Source organism: Bombus terrestris, chromosome 7 (assembly GCF_910591885.1).
Source record: "Bombus terrestris chromosome 7, iyBomTerr1.2, whole genome shotgun sequence".
Lineage (NCBI taxonomy): Eukaryota > Metazoa > Arthropoda > Insecta > Hymenoptera > Apidae > Bombus > Bombus terrestris.
This window is the reverse complement of record NC_063275.1, coordinates 22,787,811-22,809,612: the sequence shown is the minus strand read 5'-3', so window position 1 is coordinate 22,809,612 and position 21,802 is coordinate 22,787,811. Positions and strand designations below refer to the sequence as shown.

At 38.3% G+C, this 21,802-nt stretch overlaps 2 protein-coding genes across 10 annotated transcripts in view; both read left to right on the top strand.

Moving 5' to 3' along the window:
• The first annotated feature begins 2,699 nt into the window (after positions 1-2,699).
• Positions 2,700-13,220, top strand: LOC105665949 (titin). The gene is made up of 9 exons (XM_012310678.3): positions 2,700-3,449; positions 6,021-6,400; positions 6,901-7,123; positions 7,206-7,493; positions 7,706-7,833; positions 7,926-8,098; positions 8,397-8,769; positions 9,408-9,840; positions 10,233-13,220. The coding sequence occupies exons 1-9, from the start codon at positions 3,368-3,370 to the stop codon at positions 12,488-12,490; spliced, it is 4,338 nt and encodes a 1,445-aa protein (XP_012166068.3). The 5' UTR covers positions 2,700-3,367; the 3' UTR covers positions 12,491-13,220.
• Positions 13,221-14,906: 1,686 nt separating this feature from the next.
• Positions 14,907-21,802, top strand: part of LOC100643406 (titin homolog) — a 74,885-nt gene continuing 67,989 nt past the window's right edge. For 7 of the 9 annotated variants that reach the window (XR_007224527.1, XM_048407037.1, XM_048407039.1 and 4 more), the window contains exons 1-2: positions 14,908-15,158; positions 17,453-17,594. Coding sequence is in view for 8 of the 9 variants with exons in the window: in XM_048407037.1 (XP_048262994.1) it covers positions 15,146-15,158; positions 17,453-17,594 (155 nt within the window). In the remaining variant the exon portion in view is untranslated. Of the gene's footprint in view, positions 15,159-17,452; positions 17,595-20,612; positions 21,613-21,802 lie in introns of those variants that run through there. The other 2 variants (XM_048407041.1, XM_048407036.1) reach the window with 2 other exon arrangements.

The window sequence follows — 21,802 nt, the reverse complement described above, 5'->3', positions numbered from 1 at the left end:
CTCTTCTTTTGATCGAGTACGAAGATAATTTTTGGCTCGGTTTGATGGAAGTTGATGTCGAGTCTTGTCCCTTTGATTAGATAATTTTTGGTAATTTTTGCGAATTTGTGGTTCGACTTGCTGAAGATCGACGTTGAGTTTTGTTCTTCCGACTAGATACGAAGGCGGTGTTTGATTTACCTTCGTCATTTAATTCTTTTTAGTTTTATTTCCTGTTAGTTTCCAAGTATTACATAACAAGGTATTTATGCTAAAAAGTTGGACAAACAAATCTCGTGTATAAATTAAAAATAATTCAAGACAGAATAAGCAGATTGGACCATCTTTTAATAGAAAGATACGTATTTTGTATTAATAACAAACTCTGTTAATATGCCATTTCTTACAAGTTTAATTCTTCCAATAAATAAAAATTTTGCACATAAAGTGAAGTTGTCAAAATCGACTTTTTAATCGGTTCTCGTGAATGTGGATGCTCAATTATGCGTTATTCTTTCTCACAGACTTGCTTTTGTTAATAACAAAAATTTCTTAAAAAGTTTCTTCTTCTTTTCTTCTTTCTTTCTTTTTCTCTTTTTTCTTTTTTTTTTTTTGAAGCCACAAGAATTCGCAGCGGGTATATTTCCAAAAAGACAGAAATCGCAAACAATGAAGTCACCGACGCGACGTTCAAGCTACAATATGTTTCTCGTGGCCCTGGCGAAAAATATTTCTTTACAGCATGATTTATAGGTGCGATTGACCTCTTCTGCTAAAGTCACGCACGCTGGTAAAATATTTCAACCCGGGGCACAATCGTGAATGGCTCAGGACCTATTGTGTACTTGGTGAAACTTACCCGAGAACAAAGCCATACAAAGTTTACCATTTTTACTAATTATCTATCATTACAAATATTCAACACGCTAATTAATTACAGGAATAAATGTTTTTATCCACGTCAATAATTAGCTTACAAAAATGCTATAAAAATACGATACCATTTTTATTATTTGAAAAATAAATCTTAAACCTTTATAAATTAAAAAATAACAGTAAATAATGTAAGAGATCTTTTAACCACCACTGAAAGAAATTAAGATCGTCTTCATTTTTATGTCATCATCGTTGACCAGTACAAGATGTCAAATGGTCCCACTTCGAGGTATACAAGATGACTACGAAGGACGATGGAATCGTGTTCCCGTGTCCAGCACGAAACCTCAAATTCTTTCGGCATTCGTGTAAATTGATACCTAACTATGTGGTAACACACTGAAAACACAATATATTTTACATATATAAACCTTGATCTTCTCTCTTCTTTCTATTCTCTCAATGAAAAATTTCCCACTTAATAAATAATAAAACTTTTCTCTTCTTTTTAAAGATCGATTATATACTCGATTTTTATAACATTTTCACGCGTAATTCTATTTAAAAATATTGTTTAAAATGAATTACAAATCCACCTTATGTGGTCTGAAGCCTTTCATAAAGAGAATAATTACAACTTTATTACTATATACGTACCTATACTAGAGAATGTTTGAATCTGTGAATAAGAAGAGAAATAAAAATTCTAAAGGCACGCTAATAACCATAACTTCGCGTTACCGTACGAGTTAATTAAAACCAAGAACGGAACAGAGAATCTTGTTATACGCGATGCCAGCGATTTGTTCCCTGATTTGGAGCTCTTTAGCAATTAATGCATAATGCAAAAGCATTTTATTTTTCTCGATGGCACGCGCGAACGGCAAGGTCAGTGACCGGCGTTGACCAAACAGCGTGAAAAGCAAGGTGTGCCTTCGTAAATATAAGCGTATGATACATTCCAGTGGGAGTATAGGAGGAAAAAAAAAGACAAAGGGAGATATCGACTCGTTGGAAGCGAGCACAGGGCGTAAGAATATCGGGCAGTGACGTCACGAACGCGTGCACTTCTTTACGTCACCGGAAATGCAGCTTCGCAAACGCTAGGAGAACTGTTTCTAATAAAAAAAATGAGATTATGGATGCTCCTTATGAATTTTAAAATTTTCCACAGAGAAGGATATAGCTAGAGCTTAATTATCATAACTTTTCCATATATGACGTTATTATACGAGCCTTTGAACGAGAAGTTGTACCGACTAGTCAACTTCACCTTTTATTAATTTGTAATCTCATTACGTAAATGAAACAATTAATATTTGCTCTCCTAAGTTCACTCGTAGCAACAAGATGACATAAACGATAGTAAATTCTATGGTATTTAAAAAGCAATATTTGTAACACCACCACTTTTCTGTAGTTGTGAATTTATGGAGGTGATCTGTGTGGCTTTCGAACGCCTTGTATATTATAAAATCATTGAATCTGTGAATAGTGATAAAGTAGAAATTCTACAAGCACAAAATTTATAATGTATTCCCCTTATAATAACACGGAATAACTATCGTCAAAATTATCAAACGCTTTAGTAACTCGAACTTGAAAGCAACAGCATTGATCTATTTGTCGGACTTGATTTCTTTTATCGCTAGAATTATTCACGAATATAATACGAAACTTGTATCAAAGAAATCAGAACAAAGGGTATACTTTAACAAAATACATAATGTATAGACGAACTAACCTAACCCAAACGTTCGACGAACCTCAAGCGAAATATTAAACCTCAGAAAAATCTCTACAGAACCTTCGTCGTCAAATTTCCAAAATATCGTTCAAATCACCCCCAAAAACACTTATAAGAGTCGTAAATCCCCAAAGAAACGCGTTGGGTATCTATATTTCCACAAAAATTACAAATTGGTCATTTCAAACACTCTGACGATTGTACTCTTAACTCCCGCGTTCCCAGGAGGTGTCAGCAACGTCCGGTCATGTTCACCGAGGAGACACGTTATATAACTCGGCAACAATCGAAACAGCCGATTTCAATCACCGTAGCTACAGAGTCAGCCGTTAAACAGCGAAGCTGTGGCTGTTTTCATAGGATTTCGAGAGATTTTGGCCAAAAACAAAGAGGCCAGATACAGTGGGACAAAGATAGCTCGAGGAGGAAGCCCGAAGAGGCTGGCGTCGCCACGGTCGTCGGCCACGAAGAGGTCCGGCAGTGCTGCACCGAGCCTCGTGCTATATCGAGCCGAACACGTTCTTCCTCTCTCTCTCTTTTCTTCTTACTCTCTCGCGAGTTCGGTTCAGCCATCGTTCGAAAGACAGTTCGGGGAGACACCTCGAGGGCTTTCCCCACTTTCCTCGACCGATCACCACGGAAACTCTCGGTCGATCGATGAGGATCTTTCGACGCTCGATGGTCCAAGAACCGTCGAAAAACTGGCCAGGAACGGAGTGATCGTCGAGCCGGGCTCGACGTGGAAGAGGAAGAGGAGGAACGATCATGGGCAACGCCACCACGAAGAGCCACTACTCCAAAAGTCAGCCAGTCTCTGCCATTAGGAGACCACGTTGGGAGGGATCAGGTAGACACATTGCTTCTGTGCAAACGCGTTTACGTTGCTTGAACTGTGCCGTCTGATGTCTCGCGAACCGATCTCGAGGGATGAGATCGTTAGAACGCGTCATTTGGAACAGCGACAACCGATCGCCATCTTGATCGAGACTCGATAGACGAATAAAAGTTTCTAGTTTGCACATGATGCATTTCCACAAATTTTCTTTGTCAATTTTTCGTTCATTTAGTTTAGAGCTTTCGGACTTTTCGAATGAAATTATGGAGGGCCTGGGAGGTGTTTGAAGGAACGTGAGATATGGTGACTGTGGGCTCTATGCGGTGACACAGAGCTTCCGGTAACGGTGTGGCGAGTGTGACGATGCTCAGTGTGCCTGTCTCTCGATTGGCTTGCTTCGATAGTGGGATGATAGCTAAAATTAGGCTGCTTCTGCCGACAGATCTGTCATGCCCGCGCAACGTTTGAGTGATCGGTAATGGACGAGGAATTAGGCTAATCAGCAAGTTCATTAGGTCAGTAGGATCGTCGATTTTCTACGTCACGTTGTTACAGAGGGTGAAATGTTGATCGATATTGAAAATTGTTGATACGATTGGTAGGATATCGGTGAAATTTTCCGTGATAGTCTACGAGAGACTGTATCTCTGTCAGTGGCAGCTTCTATGGAGGTTTATTCGAAGATCGTGTATTTATTTACTATCAAATCAACCGGTTATCCAAAATTAACTCGTACGCGTTGAGGGCGTTTATTTTAATAGCCGATGGTGGGTCGGTTAGCGATGGGCAGGCAGCGTGGAAGGAACAAATGAAAATACAATCTATCGGATGAAACATATTTTTGCCTACTTTGTATCATGCTTACCAATTATCTGTGAGGATCAATGAGAATCTACGTAATATCCTCGTTAATTAATCTCTTAAAGATAATCGCTTTCATTAATACTTTACTTACTAATCTTTTATGATGTATGTGTGTATGTTTAATTTTTGTTCGACTCAAATATTATTTTAGAAGATGTATGGAATATTAATACGAATAAACGTTTCTCAGTGGGTAAAATCCTTTGACGAGTAATTAACTTTAACATCTAATACCTACGTATGTATACATCATTTTTCTCATAAAAATAAAATCTTCCTTTTTATACGCTTGAGGAATTAATTCTTGGAAAAATATATGTACTCTTCCCAAAAAATAGAAGATTTTAAAGAAATCAGTTTGATTCTTAGCATTTGTAGCATAACGATACGCGTTAATGAAATATTACAAATATTACAATTTTCTAAACGATTCAATTTTTTCCAAGAATTATAAAATTCGATCTATAATTTCAACTAAGTCGTTAACAACTTAGTATGATGTTTAACACGGCTATAAATGATCAATTAAAACGACCAAGTATTTACAACCTCTTTCTTTTCTTCTTCAAACATATGCTTGATGATAATCGATTGTCACAACATTTGGATAGACACAGAATCGATTCAAAGACGATAGGCACGTTGTAAAAGAGCGCCGAAGACACGTCGAGCCGGTGTCCAACATCACAAACTCGCATAGTTTTTCTCGACCTGAAGACAACGAAGCAGCGGCCCCAGGATTGCCAAACACTTTCAAATTTTATTTTGGGAGCGCCACCTGCGGACCTGTATTAGAGAACGTGTGTTCTACGCATATGCGAGCATCGTTCTGGCACGTGCGAGCTTTCTGTGTACTTATTAACCGAGGAATTCTTTTAAATACCATTATTCAGGCTAATGAATCATTTCCCCAAAATATACCGTAACTCTCATTGTTTTTCACTTTTAATGTAACCAAGTATTATCGAAGAAAGAATTAAAAAAAGAAAAGAATTCACAACATATAGATGAAGCGATAGCAGGTAGCCATGTTATGTTCAAAATAGCATATTAAGTAAACAAACGTTTAAAAAAAAAAAAAAAAACGAGTTACTAAATTCCACATGACCCGATCCCAAAGTTTGAAAAACGAATTTAAGGAATTTGATGAAGCTTTGACAAATAAGAACATCATGGTAGATTTCATAGATGCTTTTAAATATACTCAATGTGGAGGTTATGTGAAAATGGGATAACTTAATGCGCTGTCTTTTTAGAGTTACAGGTTATTCTAATGATTCTGATAGTCGCTAATGATTCTACTAACAATAAATATTAACCAAACTGGCCCACGAAAAGTGACGTTATCGAACGAAATTTGCAAATTTAACCCTACCATATTTTCATCCATCAACGAATTCGCAAAAATAATTGATTCTTATTACCAAATATAATTATTCACAAATCATTGATCGCTAAACAAAAATATGTATTTATTCGTATTTTGTTCGAAATAACAGCACATCATCTTTCACTAATTATTTTTAAACTGTAACTGCAATACCCTTAAGAATACCAAAGAGAACTAACAATAACTCATTAAGAACGTCAAGGAGAACTAATAATAAGTTATTAAGAATATAAAAGGAAAGTAATAATAAAACTCTAACAATTCTTTTGCTAAGCATCGAATAAATGACATGAAAAAGATACAGAAAGCATTGCTCTCCGTGATTTTAGGGCTTCCGGCGCCACCAGGAAAGCCAATTTTGATACCAGGGGCAGACGAATCGCAGCCGGATGTGGTTGCTATTCGTTGGGAGAGGTCACCAAGTAACGGTGGCTCGGCCATTGTCGGCTATTTGGTCGAACATCGAAGGCTCGGCTCGCAGCATTGGGTACGCAGCACACCAGGGCTTTGCACCTTTCCGGAACTGACCTTGAGCGGCCTCGAACCAGGATGGCGCTACCAATTCAGGGTCAGGGCTCAGAACGCGGTTGGTTTGTCTCGACCCAGCGAGATCTCGGATCCGTTGACTGTGACCTTGCAGAGATCCGCTTCATCCGCGCCCCACTTTGACCTTGAAGTCAAGGACACCACCGTGCTCGAAAATGAGCAGGTAATTCTTTCTATTGCAACTAAATCGTCCAAAAAGAATCTTTCATTCTTATAATTAACCAACTAAACGTGAACGTAATTGAACAAATTTAATGCTGATTTTTATTCCAATAGAAAGATGATTGAGGTTAGGATTGAGGTTATATTGGGTTGTTGATAACATATAGTGACTACAAAGAGTATTATCACACTGTTGTATTTATTGGCATTTCACCTGTCAATTAATTAGATCCAAGTATACGAACATGAACAATCTATTATACGCAGAATGTGGGAAGATATGGCAGGGACGAAGCTACTTACGTACGCTGTATCATTCGAATCCTGATAGTTCTGACGATAAATTGTTGTTAACGCGATAATATCCTGATATTATGATATTATTCTTGAAAAAGAGCTCAAGATATGTAATTGATTGATCGACTGATTTATTCATTTTTATAAATAGAGTATTAATTACAATAATATTAATTCTTCTACGTTATTTATTTTTATTTCTAGGCTGAGTTCGTGGTGCGATTTACGGGGTCTCCGCTGCCAAAAATCGCATGGTTCAAAGATGGCTTCGAGATTTTCAGTAGCAGGCGAACGAGGATCATCACGGACAGTGGCAGGAGCGTTCTCCTGATTCATCAAACCGCGCTCAACGACGAGGGAGAAATAAAATGCACCGCCACTAACAGAGCTGGTCACGCTAGCACCAAAGCGAGACTGATTCTAGAAGGTTCACAAATCGCTTCCTCTGTTACGATTTAATTAGCAAATCGGTATAAAGTCAAATTTTAAATTATATTTCTTAAAACTAGCACCACCAAAGATACGACTTCCGCGTCAATACGAAGATGGACTTCTTTTCGAACAAGATGAAACAATTAGATTAAAAGTGTCATTAGCTGGAAGACCTCCAGCATCGGTGATTTGGTACCACGACGGTGAAGTGGTTTCAAGCGACGAAAGACACATTTTTGAAACGATGGACGGTGAATCGATCCTGAAGATCCCTGATGCTAAACGAATTGACAGAGGAGAATATACTGTTAAGGCGATAAATAAGCTTGGAGAGGATACGTCGTCGTTTTTAGTAACTGTAACAGGTTGTTGTTATAAATAAATCGATATAGATATATTATTTTAAGTTCTTAGAAGTAAAAAATTGAGATTACTTTGGATTCTATTTTAATAAATAAGACAAGTGTTCTCTTTGTAATCGAAATAGGTAAATTATTTCAATTTGTAGAAATGTAAAGTTGGAATTATGTTTTATATGAAACTTTTAATGTGAAGTAAATTGCCTTTTCGATTTTAGATCGACCCGCAAGACCTGGAAAAGCGACAGTAACGATGACCTTGGGGAGATCGGTTACGCTGTCGTGGACAGAACCGGAAGACGACGGTGGTTGCAAAATTGGCACATACATTGTCGAGTACTATAGGGTTGGTGATAAAGAATAATATTGGAATTGTTTTTATAAAGATGCAGCTTAGTTTTAATCGGTAATTTGTTCATTTCAAAAATTATTTCATAGGTCGGTTGGGACGTGTGGTTAAAGGCAATCACGAGTAGGCAGACCAAAGCAACGTTGTCCGAGTTAATCGAAGGATCTGAGTATAAATTTCGAGTGAAAGCGGAGAATCCGTATGGTGTGAGCGAGCCCAGCGAGGAGAGCGACGTAATCTTCATTCCAGATATAAAAAGAGGGTGTGTTGGTTTCACAATTAAACGATTAAATAAAGTAAAATTGTTTGGAAACATAATACTCACGTTTCTCCCATTTTTATAAAATTTTATTTTATTTTATGCAAATATTATCCGAACGCTCTAAATAAAGTACCATTTTTTGGAGATGGAATATTCACGTTTTCTTTACAAAAAAAAAAAGAAGAAAAGTGCAAAGTGGAGCAAAGTAAAATTTACATATATAATTCACAATTTCTAGACTTAAATAAGATTTCTGTGTTACTAATCTTAAATAATAAATATTTCTTCGAATGTTCAGCATAATGGCGCCCTCGTTGAGCGGAAAGTCGCAGAGTCATAGAGAAATTAGATCGCGAGAGAAACGAGAAGTCAGTTTCGCAGTGCCTACTCAAAGAACGAGAAGCTTGACAAGAGACGAGACTCGAAATCGGGACGAAGATGATGACGTACATTTTGGACCAGCTAGTAGATCAGTATCAGCTCAGAGACTCACAGGTCGACCATCCAGAGCCGATAGTAGGGTGAAATTTGCCTTGGACACGGTAGACAATTCGGAACCACCACCTGTTCCTCCGGCCAGATCGAAGGATCATTCCATTTCAAAGGTTGAAGGCCAGGTTGGAAATCACGTGGTTCGTTCGAGTGTTGCTATGGATCTACCAAGCAGTGAGGTAAGTGTCTTTTTTTTATTTTGTATTGGTTTTAATTCTGATACAATTCTCGAGATTTTATATTTCAATCTTGTTCTTATTTCAGAAATATTAAAATGGCTTTTAAAATGTTCTTTGAAAACCTGTAGCATAAAACTGGCACGAACAATTGTAAATAGCAATAACAATTCTTTTATATTTTACTGAAGATGTTTTATTTAAGATATTTTTCTAACGTTGGAAAAATTGAGTTAGAAATCGTCTGGTACATGTGAGGAATGTTAATTGCCATAACTCTAATCGTATTCTTAGATATCATTGTATAAAACTTTGTGAATTTATTATCTACTTTTAAAAGATATATCTTTGGATCTAACAAATTCATTTTTCCCATTATGTGGAGAAAGATACATTAAAAAATAAAATGAGGACAGTAAAGAATGAAATTTTTCGTTTCGGAAAAAATCACCGAAATATATTTCTCATATTTTCCTCTGTCATCTCTGTGATATGTGTAAATACAGTGATAGTAGATTTTAATATAAATTAATAAAATGCTATTATAATTCCGATTAAAATATTAATAAATATTTAGTTCTAATATTCCAAACAAATTTTATTTCGTAAATAAATGGAAATTTTTCTTATGTTTAAAACAGAACTTAATTCAGGATAAGGAGCCTTCATCAGTGCCAATAACTGTTGCCACCGTAACAGTAACACCGCCAGAGGTAGAAGAATCTAATAAACGGTTAGCGTACAGAGAATCACGATCTCGATCAGTTTCGATGTCCAGAGAACGTAGTATGTCACCGTTGTCTAAAATTCAAGAACAACACGAAGAAGAATTTTCTTTAAGTTACTCACCTCTTCGTTCATCGTTGAGTTTAAATTTCAAGAATCAAGAGGCGATCGTCGACGAGCCACAAATCGTTAAAAGTCACTCGTTAGATGATAAAGCAACATCACCTACCACTCCTAGGGAGGATGATGATACTGTTATACATGGAAGTTCAGAGTTTATGCTAGTTTTATACCCTCAAGATCAAGATAAGAAACTGGATGATATCGCTGGAAGACGAAAGAGTTTAGGTGAGATTATTACTTCTGAAGATTTTATTTGAATTCGTATTATTTTATTTATATTATTTTAGAAATGAAATAAATTTCTGTTTTCGTAAAGTTACATTAGGTTTCAATACGTTAAATATCAGATTTTTAAGACTTCGTTCATACTTCGTTCAATTCTAGAAAGAGAGTATATATATAAATGTTAAAAAATGACATCAAATGACACATTTTTAAAGATAAGAATATCTATTAGAAAAGAAGAGTTTAAAAAGATCGATACATTAAGATCGATACATTTCCAACAGTCAGAATGCAAAATATCAATAAAAATTTCATTCTGAAAATCAATGATGGGTTTTGCTATATAGGATTTAGAGCAGTAAAATAATTCAGAGTAATTTTTCGATTCACAGAAACGCCTCAAATCACAGGGAACATCATAGAGGACATCGAAGACCTGATACCGCCACCCATGTCTCTCTCCCTCCCAGAACTGTTCAGCGTGGAACACCAAGTAGTCGAAACCCTCCGCGAAGCAGTGAGCTCCACAGAACTTCTTCACGAACGTGCCATGGAACGTTTCTATCGTGCAGTGGCAGCCGAAGAAGCTTCCGAAGTAGCCAAAAGAAAAGTGCAAGTGGAACGTACAACCGGAGAGCTGGCTGCAACAATGGAAACTAAATCAGCCACCGAGACGGAAACTGACATCTTTAAACGACGACTATCCAACCCTACTGTCACTTCGCCAATTCTAATGAATTGGCAGTCAAAGAAAAATCGTAGAAGGCTAAGCGAAGGCCTACCAGAAAAAATTAAAAGTCCATTAAAAATACTAATTCCTAATTTATTGCCAGACGTCGAAGCAATGTCTGATCCCAATATAATTAGCGATTCAGAGAATCCAATTGTCACTTCATGGGGGCTGGACAAGCCAGAAAACACGACCATACCATTGCGCAGGTGGCACGACGCCAACATACCATTGGTCGAAGAGAAACCACCAGAAGAATCGATACCCTGGCAGCCCAGCGCCAATGGAGATACTCCGCGCAACGAGATGTTCCCAGACACCTCGCAAATAGATAATTTGTCTCCGATATCGAAACAAAACTCACAAATAGAAGAAAAGACAAAAGAAGAGGAAATAGAAGATGAGGAAGAAGAGAGTATCGAAACATCTGAAGAATCATCGGAAGAGGTCAGCACTGCTGACAGTGAAGACTTGAAGCTTCTGAAGACCAGAATTCTTGGCAGGCTGGTAGTGGAAGAAGAAGACACGTATCATCCAAGAGGAAGGCCTGTTCCACACGTGGAACCTGAACCACCATCGATTCCTCCTCACAGGATACCTATTTTAGATATCACACCACCAACGCCTCCTAAAACAGTTGCTCCTATATCACCAACTACTGTTGTTCCCAAATCTATACTGAAGAAGCCTAAAGAAGAGCCAATTCCACTGAACAGCTTTGGTAGACCGATTCCTCCTGAGAAACCAATTAGGAAATCACTTCCTCCGAATGTTCAAGCTGTGAATAGGAATGAAGAAGAACAAGTAAAGGCACCAATCACATCCGAGCCTCTTAAGGTACCTGTCATGTCCGAATCTGACACTGACAGCGTATTATCAGCTGGCGAAGCTGCGAAGAATCGCAGAATCCAGGCAAAGGCAAGGACCACTACATCGGAAGAAGAGGTCGACGAGGAGGATATCGAGGCACGAATGGCGATGGTTAATCACTATACCGAGATCGTCAGGGAACACTCCAATCGGTTTAATTATAGAAGCTCGGAGGAGAGGAGGCTTGGAGATAGTATAGCTAGCTCTAGAAGATCTTCGTTTTCCGAGGACCAAGATTTAAATCAGATAAAGGATCGTGCTGTAATAAGCATGATCTCTGAGAAACTAAATGGAAGGCAGGGCGTTAAAGAAATTCAACGGGTTCAACAGACGAAAGAGACGAAGAAAAGCGAAGTTGATAGACAGGAGAAATCGCAGGTTAAAAGAGCTGCTGGTTCTCGAGGAACGACTCCAGCTAGGGACACGAAGCCTGTAAAGGAGAAACGAACGAGTAGACCAAGTTCAAGGAGCCAATCACCTATATCGAGGTCACGAAACGTGTCCGTAGAAAGAGGAGTTTCTTCAAGGTCCTCCTCCAAGACCAGAGTCAGAGCTCCGTCACAAGATAGAAGACCTCCTTCGAGAACTGGCTCGGAGGAACAACGATTTGTCCGAGAGAGATCTGTCGATGAAGGTCCTCGTCGATCGAGGAAACCTTCGTCGAAGGCATCTTCAAGGTCTAGTTCTAGAGACAGGAATAGAGCCGAAACACCGGTGGAATTGAAGATGGAACGTTTACAGAGAGCTCTTGAGAGTAAAAAGTATAGGTCTTCCAGACGTGGGTCCAGTGCAAAGAGAGAGTATCCTGAGAAAGCTTGGCGTGAGAGTCGGCTGAACGAGGAACAATTGGCAATAGAGGCCAAGCATAACGTTAGGTCAACGGTAGGATATATAACTGACCTAACTTTATTATTGGCGGCTGTTTATGTTTATTTGTTTAAGAAGGAGACTATGGCTATTCCTTTCATCGCGTTGTTGCTCTATAGAAGAGTGTCGGAAGAGATTAGGGGAAGAGTGGTGGAAGGATGGTGGTTCAAACGAAAGCAATAATGATTTGTTTTGTATATGTGCGCTTCGCGACAGAAAATTTCCAATAAAATTTGAATGGATTCAGAACCAAAGGAATGACGAAATATGCTATAGAAATTCACGAGAATTTCTATATCTTCGCGATAAAAATTGGAACGAATTCGAAACCAGAGCAATGATAAAATCTGCTATTGAAGTACGTAGAAACGTTTCCAGTTCGCGATGGGAAATTTAGAATAAGATTCGATTGGATTCGAACGAAAAACAACGATGAAATTTGCAATAGAAATTTGCAGGATTGTTTGAAGCAAAAATTCGAATGAATTCCAGTGATGTTCTAGGAAAAATTGTTATATACACGGAAGATCAAAGTATCGAAGAGATTCTCAACTCTCGAAAGCGAAAATTGCTGCAAAAAGGTGATCGTAGTCCGAACGATGATTATTCGAAGATCAAATTCCTGACCTTCGATGCAGCGTCATTGCAGCGTGCTGATTTAAGTTTGTAGACTTCGAGATACATCGTGGCAATCTGTCAAGTGTACCTATCGATGGTGCCTTGCTTTTAAGGAGCCAATCGTTGTATTTCATTGAGGAATTATACCAAACGAGTACCAAAGATAATAGTATATTTTAAGAGATTATATTTAACGATAATGGTATATTATTATTGTTATTATTATTTATTCCTATTTATTATGAATATTCTTACTCGCAATAAATGTGTACATAACTGTTGAATTTAAAACCGATTCTTTTCTTTCTTCAATTATCCAATTCCATGTATTTCTTATTTCAGTCAACTGATATAATCATCGTTTGAAATTCAATTATTTCCGAATGTTGTCGTACATGTATGTTACGTTAATATTTTTAATTCGTACATTTTTGTGTCATTTTTTAAATACCAGCAATGATTGGAAATTTATCACATCGAAATATTTATGTACACTGTGTGCTTACCATACTAATCTAGCGGAAAGCCACTTCACATCGAATCATGACCACGACAATTCGCTGCTGGCCAAGAATCTGTCGTCCCTTATCTAATTCTGACACTCTACGTTAAGACAAAAGCGAGCCTTAAAATCAAAATCGTGACAATGGAAATACCATTATTTCTATTTAAATCTCGTAACTTTAAAATTTGTTATCGAGTAGATCAAACAATGACTGACAATTACTGAACAATTATAAAATTTGTAGAAAAATAAATAATAAATTTATAGATATTTCCTTCGTAAAGGAATAAATTATAAAATTCACATCCTACATCGTTAGACAATTGATATACTATGTCCTAAGCCAAACATTCTATGTTCCTTGAAGATAACATTACACTTCATCGCTAACAATACGCTACTATTTAACAAGCGGATCATTTTATCTTAGTAATCGTCAATCACTCTCTTTGCGATTCATAAATCATTCTTCTTGCTGTTATTGCTGATTTACGTTAGCAACAGACACTGTTGTAGCGTCCTACTAACTTGCTTATAAGTTACAAACCAACAGTTTTAAGTCACCACGTGTTACAGAAAATCCAAGAATTTCGAAAAAATGCCTTGAAAGATTCATTCGTCGAAAATCCATTGAAATAAATGAAATTATTATTTCTAATAATAATATCGCTGGTGAGCTTTGCTCCATTAGAAGTACGTAACCGTAGAGTTATACCGCCTGAATGTTGCAATATTACAACTATGTTGCATTGTTTGTTTGCATCAGGCCTAAATCTATCGAAAGGCATATGCAATATATTTATTAGCACGTAGTAGCATCGTCACTGTGAAATCACAACAACACCGCATCAACATCGAGTCTGAGGTCTAACGCAGACGAGCGACGACTGCATGTTCTTCGACATTTAAATGTTCGATATTTTCATTTCCAATATCTAAATCTTCAACATTTCGGTCTGTAATTTTTGAATCTCCACCATTTAAACCGTCAACATTTTAATCTTCGATATTTCAGACGCAACGATAGTCCGTCGTTTACACCGGAAGCGATCTTCAACACCTGAATCTTCAATTTTCCATCCAATCTTACTCTACGCAAGCACACGTACACATACACACTCACACACCGCAAGAAAACGTCACTAAACGACAAATTTTCCTCGATAAATCGCTCGAAATGAAATTGAAACAGGAGGGAGAACGACGTTAAAGAAAAGGAATAATAAAGAAAAAGAAAGGCGAAGACGCAGCAAGATACGGGACAAGTTATTCAAAGATAAAAAAACAGCGATGCGCCGGGTTACATCAGGGATAGATAGGAGGCCAAAGAAAGAGGGGTATAGAGGGGCGTGCCGATGGAAAGGGGAGAAAGGGAGAAAAGAGGCGTTGGGGCCGAACGCGTGTTAAACGGCGCATGTGCGCGTTTCGTTAAAACGACGAAGCCGAGAGTGGCGTGTCGAGACGATTTTAGACCGCAGCAGGGCCTCCTGCCGTCAGATTTCGTGGCGCAGGGTGTGCTGTGCCACAGGTCATCAGAGTGAAGAAGAGGTCGCCGGAGGGAGGAACGGAAGCTTTGGCGGTCGAGGCGCCGGAGCCCGCGACCGGAACAACGTGCAGGTTGCCTCTTTCCTCGAATCGAACGCGACGTGCTGCGTGCTCTCTTCCGCGAGTGATGTCAATGCGAGGAAGAATCGGTTTTCGTATCATCTGACGAGATGACCTTAACAGGTAAGGAGTCTGTGGCCTCTATCTTCGAAACGTGAATCGGTCAGAATCGAAACTGCGAAGGAAACGTTCGATGAGTCGCGCGTGAGAAACGCGCGAGAATCTTTTAAAGTTGTCGAACGTTACGAGAATCGATGTAGAGTATTTAGAGGAAAAGAAATATACGAAGTTGCGTCTCGTTTTGTCGTTTGAAAGGTGAATCGGTAAAGATCGGAACCGCGGACGAAACATTGGACGAATCGCGCGTTGAAGAAATGTGTGAGAAGATTCAGGATTGTCCGAGATCGCGAGAATCGATACCAGAGTATTGGGAAAAGAGTTTACGATTAAAATCGTCTCGACCGAGTTCTTACTTTATTTTTCGAAACGCAAATTTGTACCTGTTGAAACTCGTAAAAATTGGTGAACGGAAAATTCGATGAACCTCGCGTGGCGAACGCGTGAAAAGGTTTGAAGTTGCTGAAGATCTCGAGAGAACCGATATGGAATGGTATTAAAAAGGAATAAAAATTACGTCTCGTTACTATCTTTCGAAATGTGAATGGACAAAAATGGAGATTGTGATGGGAAGATTCGGTGAAACTTACGCGAAGAACGTGTGAAAAGGTTTAAAGTTGTGGACGATCGTGAGGGTGGAGAAATGCGTCCGGATGGGAAGAATCAACAAAGCTTCGATAAACTTCTCGGTTCGTTAAGTTTCGGTAAAAACGTGGATCCTCTTCGATCGATGACGTTCAGTGACGAAATTTGTTTAGATCGCTGGTCGTTGAATCTTTCTGCTGGGTGCCAGGTGGAGGCTCGTTCGCGCGTGAGCAACGTAGACGCGTTTAACATCGTTTGTAGGTTGTTTCGCGATCGCTGTTACATAAAAATCTCGAGATTGGTGGTCCCGACAGAGGCTGGCGGCAGAGTCGGGATTTATGCGTGCCGCGTACTCCAGGGACCGGTAATAACACGCGTTTACGAGAACGAAATCCGCGTTAAAAATAAGAGTAAAAATCAACTTTAATCGTAGCGTGGAAGAGATCGGACCATGAAATAGTTTGAGAAAATTTTTGTCGATGTAGTGTTGGGAACGAAACCAAGTGTCCGAAACAGTCGCGCCATGTTTATTTTTTAATGTATTTATTTACCTGTTACCTGTCGAGTTCGATGGAGACACACGCGAGCGAAATTGCCTCTCGCGGTGGAAATTACCAAAGAGACTTGCGAACATGGAGATGGAGAAATAAATTTATTATAGCAAAGATTTGATGTTGACTCTCGTTTTATTTTCTTAGGCGGTTTCTATCTTGGTTGCTTTCTCCACTCAGGTATCTATATTTACACCACCGGTCGAAAGTATTAGGACACTTATTGATATTTTGTACAAATTCAATGCTTTTTACTGTTTTTATATCTTTTACTTATCTTGTTATTTAAATTTATTATTTTTCTTTTCGTTGGCATCATATTCGGCGTAATCAGTGAAGTAAATTTCTTACAGCGATGAACGTCAATGTTCTGACAACGTAGATTTTCTCATGTATTTCAACTATCAAAACTATCGTGCCTTTGGTTTCCCAATCAATTAAATTATAATATTATAAATTTATTCTCTGCCGCGATATATTTTCACGATTCGAAAGAATGTAATAAATTTTGTATAACGATAAATGCAAAGTGCGATTTTATGGAAAATTACAGTGAATTAATTTACGCTCTTGGTACTTTCTACGTGCATTATGATCTAAAATACAAAATAAAGTATAACTCATTAGACTTTTCCAGTGAATGTAAACGATCAACTGTCTCTATACGTATGTCTAGCACTGTAACTGCTGTACTTAAACACATAATTAGTCCCTAGGTATAGTAATTTTACAATATACCAAACAATGAATCGTTTAAATTTTTTATCTCTTTGAAGCATACATTTGTAATAATTACGTCATAATAATTACGTCTAACTACACTGCTCATGATATTTTTCAAGACATTTTATAAAATAATATATTATTATATAAAAATAATATATTAGTAAGAAATTTCTGTCGTGACCTACTGTATAACGTACACTACTGATTCAGTAGCCATTTTTGATACCACGTGAAAGCAAAAATACCAAGTACCGTTCGCGAATAATAGATTTTCGCCTGCGGTTTAACGGAATAACGTTATGACGATATCGTGTCACGTGCTTTTCGATTGGAACGCGTCTCGTTCCACGCGTAAACGTTGTCATTCGTTCAAGCTGTATTTTCATAGTCGCGTTAGTAACGGCACATTATACAATTTCATTATACAATTCGTTACAGATCAAACGACGAAAGCCAAAGGACCGCCGCGATGGCTGGAGCCGGACCAAGTCCTTCCGGTTCAAGGACGCGTCGGCGAAGACATCGTCGTGGAACCGAAATTACGGTGGTCCGACGTTTTCGACGAACTACGATTCGAACTGTAAGTTTAATTTCGTGCTCCATAACGTTCGGTATATTTTCTTTCGGTGTCTTCGAACTTTGTAACATAGATATTCTAATTATAAGATTTCGCTAACCTTGTGACGAATTTCGATAGTTTGGTAATAACCAAACATCCTTAGTTCGTTAAGATCAGACTGCAAACGTTTATGCAATTTTGTATTTCGATGAATATAAGTAAAAAAATGGAATTTAAGGTAGAGATTTCTTTCTATCGAATTTTGTCTATTAAACTTCATAACGAGTACATTATTTTGAATTTTTGAATTCTTTACGACACAATCTCGTTTTTGAGATGTTTCCTTTCTCGATGTTTCAAGGAAATTTTTTTAATACCAGAATCAAAAATCACGATACAGATCAATAACGATTCCTCTTCTGGTTTAAGAAATATTCTAACAATAGAGAAACATAGTTCGGTGGAAAATAATTCAAAGAACGCAGAAGGGTTGCATTTGTTAAAAATTCATAAAAATCTTTAGCCTAAATATGATCCTTAATTTTACTATACAAACTATATCTATTTATATAATGTTATTTACTATCATTAAAAATTTGTTGATTATATTTTTGGTGTAATTCCATGCCTTTTATTATTTATTTCGATACATTTATAATAGTAAAATTATGTAACAAGGATAATTATAGCGTGAAAATGAAATCGACGGAATAGCTGTTGCGATCGGAAGTTAGAAACGCGGATTGAAGCAACTGATAACAACTCGAAAGTTCACGACCCCTGGGCGTTGTTTCGTCCCGTACTATAATGATCGAGCATCGTCGTTTACCCGTTATCATTCATTCTCGACTATTGGCCCTAATTTCGGGTGGAAACCTTGAAACGTGCCAAGGATCAAACGCAGTTTATTTCGAGCTGTCGCGCACTTAATTTTCGCGGAGGACCAAATTACACCGTCGTCTCGTGTAATTTCGTTGCGCGAGTTTTCGCATATAATTCTCGCGTAAATTTTTCAATGCCAGGGACGTAATTGATCGGACGTAATTTTTCCCAATTTTTCCAAGCGATATCAAACGAAAGAGAAAAAATATTATTTTTCTCCGATATCTTCAACTAAGAAAGAAAAAAGAGAGAACCAAGAAATACATAATTAATTATAGACAATTTTTCCTCCAATCCTTTCGAATGAAACTAAAACGAAGAGAATAAAATATGTAGCTAATCGAGGATAATTTTTCTCCAATTTCTCCAAGCGAAGCTTCAGTAAAAGAAGGAAAACATATATACTCGATCATAGATAATTACTTCCAATTTTTCTACGTGTAATTGAAAGACAGGGAAAGAAAACTACGCGAGAGTAATACGTAATTTAACGATTAACACTTGCAAAAGTACATTCGATAATCTTGAACCAATCTCCGAGTACCGAAATGAAAAATATTCAAAATTAAAAATATAGAAACGTGTTATTTAAATGAGTGACTGGGTATAAAAATAAATTGTAACTGCAAATAACCTGCAAAACCTTCAAATACTCGACATCGATAATTTTCATAATATATAACACGATGTAAAAGTTTCGTATGGTAGCATAACCGATGTTCTTTATCAGTGGCAGTTAGCTTTAGTGAGAATGTTTTTAGCTTCGCCGAATTTCAGGTAGTCTTTTTAGTAATGAGTAATATATGAAGCTGCCTAGGAAGGTGAAAGATTCGGTGCATAACCATCGAACGCTTATTTCGGGAACGCGAGACGTGACCTCATCTAGCCTCGCCGCTTAAATAAGACAAGGGTGACGGATCGATGGTAGTAATTGTTGTCTTTTTCAGGACGATTCGTCATCTGACTCACTTCACCTGTACTTGCCGAATCCTTCTCCTCGAATACATGCGACGAGACGTTTTGTCGAAGAAAAGTTACCATATAACGTACCATTATCAGGCAGTGTACCGCTGTACGTGTGTTAGTATGGCGACAATGTACAGTAGTATATTTTGTCTATTGTACGAAAGTTCCTTTTTTCATCGAAATTATTTTCCTCTAAGTCATCGCTACGGTTTCAGAAATAGATTTTCAGCAGAAACCTTGACCTCGATACAGGCTAATTTCTTAACACTATGTAAAGAATAGAAGAGACAAGAACGATACGTGGTACAGGACAAAATCGTTTCGATAATACGAATTGGAAATCAGACGTTTAAAATTACTATTTATACTTCTGTAAGACGGGCAGAGAACCAGTTAACAAATAAGTCCAAACAATTCTCAACGGGTGCACTTAACACGTTCAGAAAACAGTGATTTTAACTTCTCGCTTTATGATTTACTTGTTAACAATCCAAGTGAATTGTTTAAGCTTTCCTCTTCTATAACATCGCGCAGGATTACGCAATATTGAAATACTGCACATAACGCGTATCTTTAATTATCTTTAATCTAAAGAATTAAAATGAAACTAACCCAATTGCGAATACGAATCCCAACTTCTATCGAATCAAAACTGTAACTCACGTCGCAAGTATGAATGAATATCGTAAGTCAAATGGCTAAAAACAAAAGGATAGAATGTCTCTTCTAAAACAATTTCAAGTGCCTCCTAAAATCATTTCGAGGAAAAATATCACAAGGAAATTGCGCTCTTTTTACTAAGCAACCACCGAAACTTGAAATTCCTTTGGATAGCAAAGAAACGTAGCAGTAACGTTCAACGATCGTTTCTTCTTTCATCGACGAGTTGGCCAGTGACGGTCCCCTGACCATTCAGACGCTACGTCACTACGACGACGGAAGCGTTCCTCTCGCGAGTTACGAAAATTCCGACACGGCTTTGACGTTCTTCTCTTCGACCATCCCCCTTCTACCCCTCGATGCAGGCTAAATTCGACCGAGCTCGAAAATTTTCGCGAAAAGACGAAAGTGGCGCTGCTCCTTGGTTCCGACTCTAGGATGCTGCACGCACCTCGTTGCTTATAGCTTCCTTCGAACTATAGCGGAAGGTGGCGGATGTGGAGGTGGAAAATCGGGCGCGGACGATCTGGCGCTGGCATCTCGCTATCAGTCTTCCGAGGGAGCGTCGCGACGATCGACGAGCGGCTAAAAATCAGCTCGGACCTCTCTTTCCAACTCCCCCTCTTTTTCTCTCTCTCTCTCTTCCAATTCGTTTTAGCTTTACACGCATCGACCGCTAATTAGAACAGAGAGGTCTAGAGAAACAATCAGGATCGATAGCTGACAGATCGCTCGACGATCGCACGCTACCCCCCTCCATACAGTTCGACCAACCCTCCTCGAGTACCTTTCTTTTTTTTAACATAATAATTCCCAAATTTCGAGACAACGATCGTGTTATAACAACGGTTGTAACGTTGCATGGTGGTTCACGCGAGCGAGTTTTAACGTCGAACGAAGATATATAATCGAAAGAAGAATAGAGTGAAGTATAATATACCAGTGATAAGGAGCAAGTTTCGCGATCCAGCTGGAACGTATTGTCGGAAGCTGTGGATAGAATGACGATCGGTGTCATCGAGATAGACGAAGTGAAGTCATCGAACAGACGTGTCAGGGTCGTGAGACACGAAGCAACGCTTGTCGGTTTATTTTTGCGCCCCTGTCACCGTGCACACCAGCAATATCACCACAACGATAAATAACGCAACGGCGATGCCAACGTGTGACAGGTCGACGCGATCGGCAATGAAATAAAAATCGATCGGTGACTAAGTATCAATGCGAGTACAGAACCGCAGGACACGGAAGAATCGATGCATCGATTCGGATTTCATCCACCTTTTCGTCCCTTATTTAGTTCTCGTATACGAAGCACGCAACTGTCGCGTTTCGTCTGGGATGGTTGGTTTGACAAATTCGCGAGTGATTATTGGTGGTGATAGTTATTGTTTCGCGAGTGGTGAATCTTGATTCAAGGAGGAAGAGCGTCGAACGAACGAACGTGTGACATGGGGAGCGACTGCTGCAAGTGCGCCAATGGCAACAAACCTGCCATTACCGGATCGTTTAGAAACCGTTCTGGATACCGGTAGGATTTTACAATTATTGGTATCATTCTAGTGGTGCAATATAGGATTTAGAGTTATTAGCAGACTGTACATTTTTATGCAAATTCATATCTTTACGAAGATAAAAATGATATCTAAATTGAGATTTCTAACGTCTGGCAAATGTGCCAACGAGTGCTATGTCTTTGATATCTTATATATTTTGTGTAT